A 16,245-nucleotide genomic window follows, 5' to 3' on the forward strand; every position below is an offset into this window, starting at 1 on the left:
GCAGGTGTCTGCCTTGTCAGTCTGGTTTCATTGTAGGATTGCTGCGCTCTCTGATGTGCACACCTTTATGCGAGGTGTTCTTCGCATTCAGCCACCTTTTGTTCCACCGGTGGCGCCTTGGAATTGGGCTGTGGTCCTGAGAATTCTCCAGGGACCGCCGTTTGAACCACTGGACTCAGTGGACTTTAAATGGCTTACAGCTAAAACCATATTCCTTCTGGCCATTGCCTCGGCCAGAAGGGTTTCGGATTTAGGGGTTCTCTCTTGTAGACCCCCTTTTCTGATTTTTCATAGGAATAGGGCGGTGTTTCGCACTCGTCCGGGATTCCTTCCCGAAGTGGTATCCAGTTTTCACATCAATGAAGAAATTGTTGTGCCGGCTTTCAATTCACCTGGACTTTCAGTGGGTGACGCCACTTGTGATATTGTGCGGGCATTGAGAATTTATGTTGACCGCACTTCTTCTTTTAGGACGTCAGACGCCTTGTTTGTCCTCTATGGCTTCCGTAAAAAGGGTTGGCCTTCTTCAAAGTAGACTTTGGCAGGCTGGATTCGTATGGCAATTTCAGAAGCTTATCTTCATGAAGGTCTTCCAGTTCCCTCCTTGGTGAGGGCTCATTCCACTAGGTCTGTGGGTCCTTTGTGGGCACCTAGACGTGGTGCCTCTGCAGTTCAGATCTGCAAGGCTGCTACGTAGTCTTCTGTCCATACCTTTGTGAGGTATTACGCTTTTGACACCTTTGCCTCTCAGGATGCTTCCTTCGGGCGGCGGATTCTCCTCTCAGCACAGGAGCATCCCCACCCTTAAAGGATACTGCTTTGGGACATCCCCAAGGTATCCTGTGGATACCCTATGGACCCTGACGTAGAAAATATGAGATATGGTAAGAACTTACCCTTATTATCTCTATTTCTACGAAGTCCATAGGGTTCCACAGGACTCCCGCCCTGTCGCACCTGTACTGCAGATGGGCTTTATTCTGGTCACCGGTTTTTCCGTCTCCCTATGGTGAGAATGTGATTCTTGTGAGTGTCCAGATTTTTTCTTCTCTCTCTTTCTTCTCCTCCTCCGGCCTATGGCTTGTGACGTAACTGAGATGCCTTGGCCCGGGGGCGAGGTATAGGAGAGGGACCCAGATGCATCCTGGGAGGCTGAAAAACTTTAACTCTGTGGTGCCTGAAGACTGACGTCATCACCTATACCCCAAGGTATTCTGTGGAACCCTATGGACTTCGTAGAAATAGAGATAACAAGGGTAAGTTCTTACCATCTCTCATATTTTTGTGCTGCACTTTCAAATTTTAACACACGCACACTCTTCAGCTCTGAATGTCAATCCAGTCAACGCTCCCAATATTCTTATGAATAGTTTGTGTTCCAGGTTATGTACCTTCTGTATGTACTACCACTACTTAGTGTTTTTTTTTTTCTCCAGGAACAAGTTCTTTCTGCCTCACCCAAGATGTTGCTCCCCTCTGGTAGCCAGTTATCCCCTGGAACACCATTATCCATTCACCACCAAATACAGCTCCTTCAACAGCAACTGCAGCAGCAACAGCAGCAAACACAAGTGGCTGTGGCTCAGGTAATGTAAGGGAGGGGTATTGGTGTCTCTTACTTGCCACTAGACCTGTGTATTTATCAGCCTGCTTGATTATATATGTCCCATTTACCGCAGGTCCATCTGCTTAAGGACCAGTTATCTGCAGAAGCTGCTGCCAGGCTAGAGTCTCAAGCCAGAGTCCACCAGCTGCTCTTGCAGAACAAGGACTTACTACAGCACATTTCCCTACTGGTCAAACAGGTGCAGGAGCTGGAATTCAAGTTGTCTGGAAAGAACACCAGTAAGATTATATTGCGAGCTGGGCAGGATCCAGTTAAGATTAATATTTGTATTATCTACTAAGATTCTTGTTGGGAAGTTGCTGATGACCTATAAGTTAAAAACACCAATAATGATTACCGGTACAATATTTGACCTATTACTACTACGTCTTTATGCTTGTTTGAGTGCTGCTCATGGGTACTGAGAAACTGCATGGCATATTGGCTGTGTGTGTGGTGGGCATTTCTTACTGACATATTTCTGCAACTTTGTAGTGGGATCTCAAGACAGCCTCTTGGAAATCACATTCCGTTCCAGTGTCCTTCCAGTGCTTTGTGACCCTTCAACACCACAACCAGAAAATCTACCCTTATTGACTGAACCTGACTCTTCCTTCCAGCTGGGCAGCCCTATAGGTAGGACAGACTGCCTGGTGAAGGTGCAATGTTATCGCTTTATTCCAGGCGAGGGGGAAGGGTCAGGTGAACTGCTGGGCAGCCTGGAGCTTTATAGGTTTAGAGAATCTGGCATTGCATCCGAATATGAATCCAATACTGATGACAGCGAGGAGAGGGAGTCCTGGCAGGATGAGGGTGGCAGGCTGGCCCATGTCTTGCATAGAGACATGCTGGGGGACAGCCTGGAGGATGAGATTGCTGTGTGAACATAGACATGGGGAGGGAATAGGAACACCTGGAAATTTGTGGACTAAATCATGTATTTGTGATATCCGGAGTATATGCTGTGTTTTGTAATATCCGCACTGTTGGTTATACTTTTGTGCCATGTGTGTTTTACCAGGGCAACTGGATTTGTACATATTGATGATATTGTGGCAGATAGAAGTTTTCGCTACATGGTGTCAGTTCTGTAGGAAATATCTGGTTTAGGCTATTGTCTGTATAGTATTGTATGGGCAGAAGATACAGTAGACTGTAAATTTGTCATGTAATGCAATTAGATTTGACACTTAGCCTATAACATTTTAAGTTTAACTCCACTGCTGACATGAGGACTGAAATGTCATTCCTGTCACCCCTCTAAGTGACCATACACACTGCAACTTTATCTGTATTAGATTTTAGTCTGCATTTGGCACAGATTGCGGCATATATGGTCCAACTAATTGCTGATTTCTATCCACTTCTGATTAACATTGTTTACTGCAGAACAGAGGCCGGTAACTGTGCCCTGTATGATGGGGGTAGTGCCAGAGGAACAGACTTTGGACACACCTGTATGTACACATGGCCGAAACTGACAGAGAGCCGGTGTCTAGATGATCACGCTGCTTATGGAAATCTTTACTCTGCTTACATAATCTACATTATAAAACACAAACCCTGCCCATTTCGTCACTCTCCCTGCTACCAACAGGATATAAAGCACTCATTTTGATACTTGCATTATAATTTTCTACAGGTTAATAAGGAACTATATTTTTATTGAAAAGAGTACTGTACTTTTCATCCCAATACAGGGCATGCTCCTGAATCTGTTACAAATTTTATTATTAACCCGGGTAATCTTGCATACACTGAAATATAGAGTGTTTCCAGGGAACAATTGTAGAGCGGTTGGGTATGTTATATAGGGGGTAAAACTACAAAGCGAGACATATCTTTTGTATACAAGACAAAAGATTTGGCTAGCAGAGTGCCTAGAAGGGCACCATGTAGCGGCAGGGGTGGGAAATAAGTGGCCTTTCAGCTGCTGTTGTACTACAAATCCCAGTATACCTTGCACCACTTTTAGCATGGCAAAACTATGGCAAAACATACTGGAATGTGTAGTTCTCCAACAGCTGGGGGGCCTCTTATTGCCCACCCCTAACCATTGTAGCCAGTATTGCTGGAAGGAATATGGCAGTTGTAAAATAACTTTACATTAAACAAATTTCACCTTTAAAGTTGACAAATATAATCGTGCAGGTGTGACTGTAGGGTCTTGGGGACCCACCCCCCCCATGCGCGCACACTCTCTCTCACTCTCTCACACACACACACTAACGCCATCATATATGACAGAACCAAGGAACACTACTGTACATTGCACAAACTGAAATAACATCGCCTAAATACGGTAGCATACACTGGTGTTTAAATATCCATTAAATAGACCACACACATCTAAGTGGCCGACTAGAACAATTTCATCCTATAGAGAAACCAAAGTTATGTAACAGTAAAATATAGATTGTGTTAGTCATTTCTGCACACAGTTGTGGCACTTTGTGTCTGTACTGTGTAACACAAAATTAATAAACCTTCATTCCACATAGACCTCATGGGACTACTGTGCATACACCAGCATGAGAGCTATGTTTTCTCTCCACTGTACACATGTGGAACCACTGTAATAGCTACATTGAATCCACTTCTTCACAACGGTTTCTATGTAATCATTCCGTGTAAACTTCCCACACTGCTCCTTCTGTACATGATGTTATTTAGAAAGGATTACACCACTGGAATTGCAACGTAACCTGTTTTTACATGTCATAAAAGTACAGTATGTTGCAGAAAGTGAACACAATTTAAATACAGGTTGAGTCTCCCATATCCAAATATTCCGAAATACGGAATATTCCGAAATACTGAATATTTTTAGCATGACTGAGATAGTGAAACCTTTGCTTTTTGATGGTTCAATGTACACAAACTTTGTTTCAGGCACAAAATTATTAAAAATATTGTATACACTTACCTTCAGGCTGAGTGTATTAGGTTCTATAACACATAAATGCATACTGTGTTTAGATTTGGGCCCTATTCCTAAAACATTTCAATATGGTATGCAAATATTCCAAAATACAGAATATTCCGATATCCAAAATACCCCTGGTCCCAAACATTTTGGATATGGAAGACTCAACCTGTACTTAAATGTTTAGCTATTTTTTCATAACCATTTAGATCACAGGGTTGAAGTGAGTAAATTATAGTACCCTGCCAGTAGCAATATATGGATCATATATTAACCACTTTTCTTTTCCTTTTTATTTTTTTAATATTGTATATGTTAACAGGATTGCAAACTACATTAGGGGAGTGTGACTTTTTAAGAGTCTTATAGTATATTAATAGAGCACTACATAGTATGACAACTGTGCAAAATGGAGGAAAAGAACCTAAACAAATAAACATGGGAGTTGGTTTAAATGCAAAACATAAACTTTAAGTCTGCTATTAGCTGCACTGAGTACGTAGTGATGTGAGTATTATGCTGATCCCACAGGATCTAGAGCTGGGTACACAGTGGAGCCATGTCGGGCCGATTTTACTGTGTGTTAATGACAAATCGCCTACATCGCTCAGTGTGTACGGGCGATTGCGCACTCCCACGGTCGCTATAACGACCACTAGGTTTGATGTGCTGCACATCAAACCTGTCTAGATCGCTAGGAACCTATAATAAGTTAATGAAGGATGGAACAGTCAACGTTCTGTTGTTCATTAACTCGTTCAAGTGTGGATGGGCAATCCCTGTTCAAGGGCATTTGTTCTGTTGTCGGAACAAATTCCCATTGCATCCGTAAGTACCCAGTTTTTTCTCTGCATGCTGAACAAAGTGAGGATTGTATAAATTACCTGGGAAGACAGGGCAGTTTTTTTTCAGTAATATATTCCTATTCATTTACAGTATTGTCAGTAAATCTTCCGTCTCTCTTTTCACTGTATCTGCAGGGTCACTTATGTGTTTATAGGTGCCATGCAGCTCTCCACTCTTGCGTTACCTTGCTATCTTGTGGGTGAAATAAGTTATATAGGTGTCCGTACCTTCATGCACTCGGACCTTCTTATTTTCTATCTTTCAAACAGGCCAAGCGGAGAGTGGAGTGTGGTGGTGTGGGATTGTTCCATTGAGCAAGTAATTACATATACGATCTCCCTCAAGACAGTTATTCTTTGAGATATGTATGGAGTTTTAATAGCGGGGGAAATGCAGTGTATAATATGCTATGTGATTATGCCGTGCAGTGCACCTATGCGTGTCCGTCATTGGAGGCCACCCGTTTTTACTTACAAAATTGCTGTCTCCCATTATTTGTTCTTACCAGCCACATCTCTCCAAATACTCAGGCTGTCGTGCTGCATAGTACAGCAGAGGACCATTTGGATATATTACTTCTGAGCTGCAGTCTCCAGAAAGTTTTGTTCTATAATGTTAACACACGTTACACCTCCATATTACATAACTCTACTACTATAGCTGACACCAAAGCCTTGAAACACAAGTAATTGCATGGGATGCAGCTGGGTAATGTTCACCTGTGTCTCATATGAAGACCATCTGTTTTGTTGTATATTCTGTACATGATATATTTGCTCTTGGACACAACACCAGGGTTACTAGCATGTAATCTAGGCACTGTCTGTGGTGTGTGGAAGAGAGCAACAGCTAAATCACCCATTCCTCACTTACTATGTTTCTTCTTAAATTGTTTCATTTGTAACACTCTGTTTTCTCTCTCAGCATACAGTCAGTAATGTAACTTGTGTTTATTTAGACTGTACCAGGATTTTATAGTATGTATCAGTAAAAGCGATGAGTGTACACTTGTGCTGTGTTTCTGGTGGAATTTAGCTATATCACCAGCAGGGGGCAGCATTATCTGCTCTGGATGTTTAGAATAATGTAGAATCAGAAAGTGAATGAACAGATTATTTACTGTGTGGTACATTGTGGCCAGTAGTTTGTTAATATGATGACTCCTTTTATTAATTTTATTTTACCATTTTTTTATATTTAACTTGACTCTCCTTCACTGCCAGAAATAATTTACCTGAAGTAATGCTTCCTTTTACCTCATTACTTAAATTTCTGAATATTTAATTAGTCATATGGATACCATTTTTATTTTGGATGTTGCTTCAACAATGTCATTGTCATATACACAGGGTTTTAGTTTCCTGTTTTAGAAGTTGAGTGGTATAGAAAATGGGATGACCTGTTCTGCCTTATTTGTGGAGCTTTTGCTTGTTGTTTTTTTCTTTTTTCCTTTTTTTGTCAGATGTAGTTTTGTTCTTCTCATGATTTTATATATATAATTATTATTATTTTTTTTCATATTTTTTTTGTTTTTAAATTGATTACTTCAAGCTGCTTTTTCTGTAACTGATATCAGAAGACATCAATCTTAGTCACAAGTTGGCCAAAAATTCCTTAACACGGGTTAAAACCCATGTACGTGGCTTTTTGCTATTCAATTATAAATTTTAACAGATTTTGGGTTGCAGCTTCTAAGTAGACAAACATCCTTATTTTAAGGAAAAAATATTGGAACAGTGCAGTACCCCTGGGATATGTAACATAGAAACATAGAATTTGAAAGCAGATAAGAACCACTTGGCCCATCTAGTCTGCCCTTTACATAGGTTGCACACTACGGAAATAGCGCACAACATCTGTGACTTTGTTTCTAATTGAACTGCAAGGGAATCGGGAGCGCAATGCGAAATGCTTGTAGTGCTAATCTATTAGCACAGGCCACAAATCTCATGAATCGGCCCCATAGTTTTCTTTGGGAAGTTGTAGTATTGCCTAATTGTTTGCAATGGCTGTGAGTTGCCAGCGTTTGGACTGGTTCCCTGGCAACTCACGGCAACAAATATCACAGCTTTTTCTTCTCAGCCCATAGACCTGTACAGAAACTTGTTGTTCTACCGTAATTCTTGTTCATGCATATCGCAAAGAAATGAATCTTCCCCCTTAGAATGCTGTACAGAAGTGGCTTCTCACACAGACATTACACAATAAGCTTTCCATTCCTTATGGCCCCTAATCTCCGTTGTTTACTCCTTAATTCTCTCTAGTGGTGAAGAGACTGATGCAATGTAGAATCTGCTGATAAAGTCTTGGAGAAAAGATTAAATTTGTTGTCTGTATCAAGTGCACTTATAATCTTCTTTGTTTAATAATAATAAACCTTATATTTCTAACATTCCCTCTGTTCTTTGTACTATTTTTTCTCTGTCTCTTTAAATCCAAACTTTTTATTTTCATGAAAAAACCTTTAATGGAGTATGATCACTGTGTATATATTAGTCTATGTATTAAAGCAGGTCGAGGTCTGCTTATACCTGGTATGCCACCCTATTTAGTATTTGGGCCCCTTATGTGTGTCTCTGAATATAGATAGTAATATTTGACTTACTGCAGAAATATTTGTGCTGCAGAACATGCAGAGGAGTACATGATCATATATTGGTAATGTACACCCTAGTGTTTGGTATTGGCTTTGTAGTTACCATGTTCTTCCATTATCCTAACAAAAAAATTAACAACCGAGGGTTTATCCAGGGTGTTTTATTATTACCGTTGTGGCCAAGACTTACTAATGCTTACTGACATCACTAATTACTACTGATATACTGAGCATGACATCACTAATTACTACTGATATACTGAGCATGACATCACTAATTACTACTGATATATACTGAGCATGACATCACTAATTACTACTGAAATACTGAGCATGTGCAGATCTTTACATACAAATTTTTGTTGACATCACTTGTATTTTGAAGAACGGTTTTGGGGTACCATTTAAGGGAGGGGCAGTTACTAATCAAACCCTCACGGTCACAAACATAGGTTGAGGTCCGCACCCAGTATATTTTTGTTATCTGGGATCCATGTTATCTGGGTGTATATGAAATGCATATCATAACTTTGTTGAATCATGCTCTTTATATGTGTAGAATCCTGGCACACATAGGGGCATATGTATCAAAGCTTGATGTGAGATAAAATTGACAGCTCCAAACTATCATTTCTTAAATACAGCCTGCAAAATGTAAAGGGGGGTATCCACTAGACGATAAAGTTGAACGATAATGATAAAATCGTTCGATAATCGTTCAAACATCGTTTGAACATCGTTTGCAAATCGTGCAGTAATTGTTTCTAACGATGTACGATGCGCGCTCCCGCTGGTCGTTTGATCGTCTCCTCCATCGACTGAACATGCAGGTCAATTTCACTTGATTGCTTACAAATCGTTTACACATCGTTCACGCTGAACGATCAAACGATGAACCACTGTCTGCCCACTATAGCTGAAAGCTCCCAATTACAGATTAAAACAACATAGTTTATTGTTAGATCTTTTGCAAATAGTTTGCAAATCTTTTGCAAATCTTTTGCATATTGTTCAGAGTGGAAGGTCATATTTCAAGGGAAACTTCAAGGGAAAATCGTTAAGAGGTTGGACAGGGATAAAATCGTCTAGTGGATGCCCCCCATAAGTTAGAAGCTGATTGGTTGGTGATATATATCTCACAATTTTATCTCACATCAAGCTTTGATACACATGCCCCTAAGTATTCATAAATTACAGTTTATTATGACATGTTTATTAAACCCTTTAATATTCTCTTTTACATACTCCTGTAATACAGACACGTACAACATATATTTTATACCATACACCAGAGGTTCCCAAACACATTCCTCAAGGCATAGCCAATGGTTGAGCACAGGTGGTTACATCAAATTGTCTGAGGTACTAATTATGTCACCTGTGCTCAGCCATGGATATCTCTAAAACCTGAACTGGTGGGGCGCCTTTGGGAACCTCTACCATAAGCAATGAAACATTCCCACTAGCTAAATAAGTAGCAGGGCTATTCATGTTCATTGTTTTGCTGGTGCCAGAAGCGTGTAATGTTTGTCCTATGTGCTTTGTAAGATTCCCCACCAGTTCAGTCTGTCTGCATAAAATCATTCTGCTATTTGCTATGACATATCTGTGCTAGTGATATGGCAACACTTTAATTTTCTTTTATTCTGTCTATTTTTCCATGTGTACTACATATGTAAATAGTTGAGTATAGAAATGATGTGACTAGAAAGGAATTAATCACAGTAATTTAATTGCATCAAAAATATTAGTCCAGGTTCATCTTTTCCATAAATAGATTACATTTCTTAGTTAGATTGATTTTATTACAATTTAAAAATGTATAGTATGTATGCTGAATAGTAATGATTTGTGTTAGCGCAAATAACATCTGTGTTTGACTACAGATGTGACCTCATACACTCAAATACCCTTAAAACGTGCTTCTTATTCGCACTAGGAGGAGCAGACACAAAACTGCATTGCTGGCTGGCACTGATCAATTTGATGAGCAACATTTGTATTTCTGTGTGAAACGAAAGGCTCTGATGCGGACGGACATGTTTTTTTTCTCACACCAAGTTGCGTGTTTGAAACTAATTCCAGTACGGTTCAAGTTGCAGCTCGACATGTCTAGTACACTCTGGCCCTCATTCAGAGGCAGTCGCAAGAAGCGATCGCTCTCTGAATGAGGGTGGGCTCTGCTTTTTTTTTTTTTTTTTTTGTGCGGCCTCCTGGTCGCTAGCTAAGCTGTGGGTTACCACCCACAGCTTAGCGCCCGACCAGGGTGATGATCGCGATGGTCAAGACCATCGTGACCATCGGGGCTTGCGACGAGACCCTAAGGTTGGGTCTTGTCACCCGCAAGTCCCAGGGAGTTTCCTGCTCTGATCGAGCAGGAAACTCCCCACTGACATCGCTGCTGATGTCAGTTTGGCCGCCCACAAAACGGCAAACGTTCCGTCAGGACCAAAACATTGAGTCTCTTGCGAGCGCTCAGCGCTTGCGACAGGCTCTGAATGAGGTCCTCTGAGTGGTGTTTCACTGCGTCTGCGATGCGTTTGAGGACACATCTGTATATAAAATGTAATATTTTCTGTGAGGTTCCCAGTGTTTACGCTAGTATTTTTTGGGCAAGGTGCTGACCACCGAGTAGGGCGCATATTAATTTTGAAGGGCAAAATTTTGGACGTGATACATTGCCAAAACTGAAACATATAATTATCGATACACATTTAAATGTGTACATGGAACCACTGCATGCTATTTAAACCCATTTGTATTCAATTCTGTAATTCATAATATGCCACACAAAAGTGCCCCCATAAATCTATAATATGCCTATCAGCAGTGCCCCCAATTCATAGGGAGAAAACCTGGGAAACAGGCAAACCCTGTCCCCTGTCTCTCCCCAGAGAGTAAAAAAGGTGTTACCTTATCCTATGACGGCTCTTCTCATTCCCTCCAATCCCGGCTTTTGTCCAGAGGTCAGTGTGGCGCTCCAAGTAAGGGCAGGGTGCATTTGTCTGTTTAAAAAACAGGCAGTGCGCAGCTCCCTGCTCAAAAAGAATAGCGTGAAATCTAAGGCATCTTGTCCCACATGACTTCTGTGAATAAAAAAATCTGATTATGTTCAGCTCTCAAGCCAAGTGACCAGATATACCAGTGTAAGAAAAGCGTACGGGTTGTGTCATGTAATAATAATAATGTACTATACGGGATATAGTTATTGGTCTCAATCCAGACACAAAAATCTTGGCAAGGGATTTAACATAGACGTCCAAATACCGATGCCTATGTTAATCCCTACACCGGAACCCCGAGAGGACACCAGACTAATCGTCCTCAGCCGGTATAAGTGTGTGCACTTAGCCGGGGATGGGGGGGGTTAGGTTTAGGGACCGCCCGGGAGGAGTTAGGGTTAGGCACCCGCCACGGGGAAGGTTAGGGTTAGGCTAGGGGAAGGGGGGGTTACGTTTAGGCACTAGGGGGAGGAGGTTAGGGTTAGGCACCCCCCTCCAGAGGGTTATGTTTAGGGTGCACGGGGGGGGGCTAGATTTAAGCACTGGGGGGGTAGGTTAGGGTTAGGCACCCCTAAGGGAGGGTTAGGGGGGGGTGGAGTAGGGATAGTAGACTTACCTTAGCAGTTGGTATTTTAAACCATCGGGCTGTGGCAGTCGGGACTTGAACTGCCAGTCATTCATACTGGTTCCGTACTTTACTATACATGGTTTGAGAGCATAAAGATGGTATCAATGATCTGAAGCCTCAGTGCCCTTTTATAATGTATACAAGACTATTTGTCTTTATTCCTTCTGAACCTATCACATTTGTTACTTTCATTCACTTGGCTGGTATATAAATGCTGTACACCCAGTTATATATAAATGTACCTGTGAAAATATGCTATATCATATACTATATACAGTATAATACATATACCACTCCTGCCAGATCAATATTGTGTAAATACAGTAAATTATTTTATTTTCCCATGTATACTGTACTGAGATAAATGGTTATGGTCAGTATTGTATACTGCATTGGCGTCTTGCTTTCTCCTGTGTCACGCTGCTTCTTCTCTCCTCTGACCAGTGCCCTAGATGTACCATGGCTGGATACCTCTTCAGAGTTCTCCCAGAAGGTCTTAAACTTTCGGTGGAATAGATTGCAGCTGTAGCCCTGTGTACGGTCATTGTGGATGTGCTGCACTAGGGATGGGAGGGTAGGGAATTGCTGACAGCAGGCAGCACAGCCATATCCATTCCCCTTTGGCACCATATAGGCAGATACCCTAAGGATGTCCCAGGTGCTGAGAGTGACCATTTCTGTAGCAGTTGTGATGATTTGCTCAAACATTTGCTGCCTTTTGGATGTTTCCTCCTCTAATAGTCTTTTTATCACTAATGGTGCATACACACTAGACGATATGCTCCCTGAGCGATATCGTCTAGTGTGTCCCCGGCAGGCTGTGCTCAATGTCGTTCATGACATTGAGCACAGCCGCTGAACGATATCATTAGCGATATCGTTCAGCGCCGGGCTCTCTCACCCATTCCCTGACATGCAGCAACCTGACGAGGTCGTCAGGTTGGCCTGCATGTCAGCCCGATGAACGAGGATGACGAACGACCCGCGGGAACGCGCGTCGTCGTCATCGTTCATCTTTTTTGTGTTAAAAATGGACGATAAAGTGGACGACTGAACGATAACGATATCGTTATCGTTCAGTCGTCCACTTTAATCGCCCAGTGTGTACGCACCATAACTGTCTGTCAGACCGAGAACTCTTCTTGTTCTTTGTATTATTAGACAGAGTCTCTATGCTGGAGCCTGATTTGGTGGAATGACTTGAAGAAAGGCAACAGCATAAGTAACGCCACCAGGGAATATTCTGTCTCCCATTGCTGGAACCGTGCCTACCTGTAAGAGGGTAGAGAATAAAAATTATGCAGGTTGGCAATTGCATTGCAGCTTCTCTATCCCTTTGTTAAATTGGCAATAACTACAAACACTGATTTACAGAACATAAGCAGCAAACTTTGTAACTAACAGAAAATAGTAGGTTATTTTCTCTGCTTTATTGTAAACATTTCCTGAATCATACAGTAATATATATTTACTTTTCTATCTCCAGTTTTGCTGACCTGGTTTTATATTAAGAATAATAATACCTTCTAACATTGCTGCTTTAAATCATACAGCAAAAATCGCAGAAAATCTGGGGTTTTCACAAATCGCTAGGATTTAAAAAAAAAATTGTCAACCATTTTTTGTCGACTGTTTCATCCTGTTAGCCTTTATTGTGTTGACCTTTTGTCCCTGTCGACCTATTGCCTGTCTAACGTCTGTCTAGAAATTTGTCTCTTCCTTTAAGATATTTTATATTAAACCCCTTTAAGAGAGGGTGAAAATCTTTATTCTTACCTACTTATTTTCATCTACTGCTCCTATATGTCTCATATTTTCCAGGACAGGCTCATTTTTTCAACCGTAATTTTGAACGAATTGCTTATTTTTCCCATACTGCTCACCAATACAAAGCATGAATGGGTGACTGTTTTCAATATATATATATATATATATATATATATATATATATATATATATACACACATATAATGGTGTGGTATACTGAGGGAGAGAAAAGCAACAGGATTTGTATACACTTGATCACATGACCGTACATTATTTCCAACGACCTTCGGCTTGGTCTACTTCCAACTGTAATCTGAGCCTCATCACGAAGCCACAGCTGTATCACTCCACAAGTATAAACAATATTGACTCTAAGATGGACACTGCTCACAGAAAAGCAGCACATCAGTGTCTCACACATCACTGCCTCACTGACAGACACATTTCTGACAGAAAAATGTAAAGAAATGTCCAAATTACTTAATTTCTCAATGAACCTGAGATTAGTCCTCACCAAAGAACTTGAGCAGGACTTACCTGAGCAGCCACTTCAGAATCTAGCACAGCCAACATTGAGCAGACATGCCTGAAGAAGCATTAACTACGTCCTACCGGGTTGGGTTCCCGGCAGTCGGAATCCCGACGCCAGGATTCCGAACGGGTTAACATACCGACACTTGGTCGGTATGCTAACCCTCCTCCTCCCCCTGCCCTAACCCTCCTTTAGTGTGTGTATATACAGTACCAGTCTGCTCTTTTAGATCTAGTTTACTCTGAATCAATTATACCCTTTTCAGACTTTAGATCTGTGAATTTTATATATATATATATATATATATATATTTTATTTTTTTTTTTTTTATTACTTACATACATACATACATACATACATACATACATACATACAGTACCAATCAAAAGTTTGGACACACCTTCTCATTCAATGTTTTTATTTTTTGTAAAGTTATTTTCAACATAGTAGATTAATACTGAAGACCTCAAAACTATGAAAGAACACACATGGAATTATGTTGTAAACAAAAAACTGTTAAACAAATCAAAATATGTTTTAGATTCCTCAAAGTAGCCCCCTTTTGCTTGGTTGACAGTTTTGCACACTCTTGGCATTCTCTCAGTCAGCACCATGAGGTATCTCCTGGAATGGTTTTCCAACAGTCTTGAAGGAGCTCCCAGTCGTGCTGAGCACTTGTTGGCTGCTTTTCTTTCATTCTCCAGTCAGTCCAACTCATCCCAAACCAGCTCAATTGGGTTTAGGTCGGGTAATTGTGGAGACCAGGTCATCTGACGCAGCACTCCATCACTTTCCTACTTAAAGTAAAGTAGCCCTTACATAGCCTGGAGGCAGGGCCGGTTCTAGACATTGTGGAGCTCAGGGCGAAAGTTCCCAGTTGCAACCCCCCCCCCCCCCCAGAGAGAGAAAAAAAAAGAACTTAGTTTTTTTTAGATAACATAACATTATGCCACACGCAGTAATGCCCTTTATAACACACTATGCCACACGCAGTAATGCCCTTTATAACACACTATGCCACACGCAGTAATGCCCTTTATAACACACTGTTCCACATGCAGTAATGCCCTTTACAACACATTATGCCACATGCAGTAATGCCCTGTATAATACATTGTGCCACACACAGTAATTACCTTTATAATACATTGTCCCCAATTCAAATTACACCACACAGTAGTCCCTTATGTTATGACACAAAGTGGTACTCCTTTTACATAATACCAAAATTAGTGTACCTTATACACAAGCCTGCAGTAGTAGTGCCCCTAATACAATGCCCACAGTAGTAGTGCCCCTAATACAATGCCCACAGTAGTAGTGCCCCTTATACAATGCCCACAGCAGTGGTGCCCCTTACACAATGGCCCCAGTAGTAGTACCCCCAGTGGTAATGCCCCTAGTAGTAATGCTCCTCATAGTAGTTCCCCCAGTAGTAAAGCTCCACAGTAGTAATCCCCCAATTAGTAATGCCCCCTATAGTAGTGCCTCCATTAGTAATGCTCCCCAGTAGTAATGCCCCCATCAGTAGTGCCCACACTAGTATTGTCCCTTATAGTAGTTCCCCCAGTAGTAGTTCCCCCAGTAGTAATGCTCCCCAGTAGTAATGCTCCCCAGTAGTAATGCTCCCCATTAGTAGAGCCCCCATTAGTAGATCCCCCATTAGTAATGCTCCCCAGTAGTAATCCCCTCATAAGTAATGCCCCCTATAGTAGTGCCCACTGTAGTAATGTCCCCAGTAGTAATGCCCCTATAATCGCGCCCCCAGTGCTTCCGACTGAAAAAAAAAAAACACAATACTTACCTTTAGCCCCGCTGCCGCTGTGGTCCGTTCCGACCGCGGCTCCTCGGATCTATGGGAGAAACGTCATGACATCATGACGTCCCTCCCATAGTACTCTCTCTGCCGGAAGCCGGAGCTCAGGAGTGAGCTCCGGCTCTCGGCTGCCGCTGCAGGGAGGGAGCCAGGTGCCTGCTGATAACAAATATCAGCGGGCGCCCGGCAAATGCAGCCTCCCGGCGGCAGCTGCTGGGGGGAGGGGGGGGTTAGGACCAGCGTATTTTTTTTTTCCTTCTAGGTTTTTTTTTCGGGGGGGGGCTCAGTGGTGCCCTCTAGGTGTCGGTGCTCTGGGCGACGGCCCTATTAGCCCGCACCTAGAACCGTCACTGCCTGGAGGTGTGTTTGGGGTCATTGTCTTGTTGAAAAACAAATGATGGTCCCAGTAATCGCAATCCAGATGGGATGGCATGGCGCTGCAGAATGCTGTGGTAGCCATGCTGGTTAAGTGTGTTCACCCAATATCATTTGTCCTGCGCTACAGAAAGTTCAAGGGAAATCTTTC

At 41.8% G+C, this 16,245-nt stretch overlaps 1 protein-coding gene across 1 annotated transcript in view; it reads left to right on the plus strand.

Annotated features, from left to right (window-relative positions):
• The window catches only part of LOC148540769 (carboxyl-terminal PDZ ligand of neuronal nitric oxide synthase protein-like), a 131,476-nt gene that overhangs the window by 99,776 nt on the left and 15,455 nt on the right, over nt 1–16,245 (plus strand). Inside the window, exons 8-10 of the mRNA XM_088482009.1 lie at nt 1,437–1,586; nt 1,680–1,845; nt 2,102–2,242. Coding sequence (XP_088338135.1) covers nt 1,437–1,586; nt 1,680–1,845; nt 2,102–2,242 — 457 coding nt within the window. The remainder of the gene's footprint in view (nt 1–1,436; nt 1,587–1,679; nt 1,846–2,101; nt 2,243–16,245) is intronic.

This window comes from Taudactylus pleione, unplaced genomic scaffold, assembly GCF_031769625.1.
Source record: "Taudactylus pleione unplaced genomic scaffold, aTauple2 ptg000017l, whole genome shotgun sequence".
Lineage (NCBI taxonomy): Eukaryota > Metazoa > Chordata > Amphibia > Anura > Myobatrachidae > Taudactylus > Taudactylus pleione.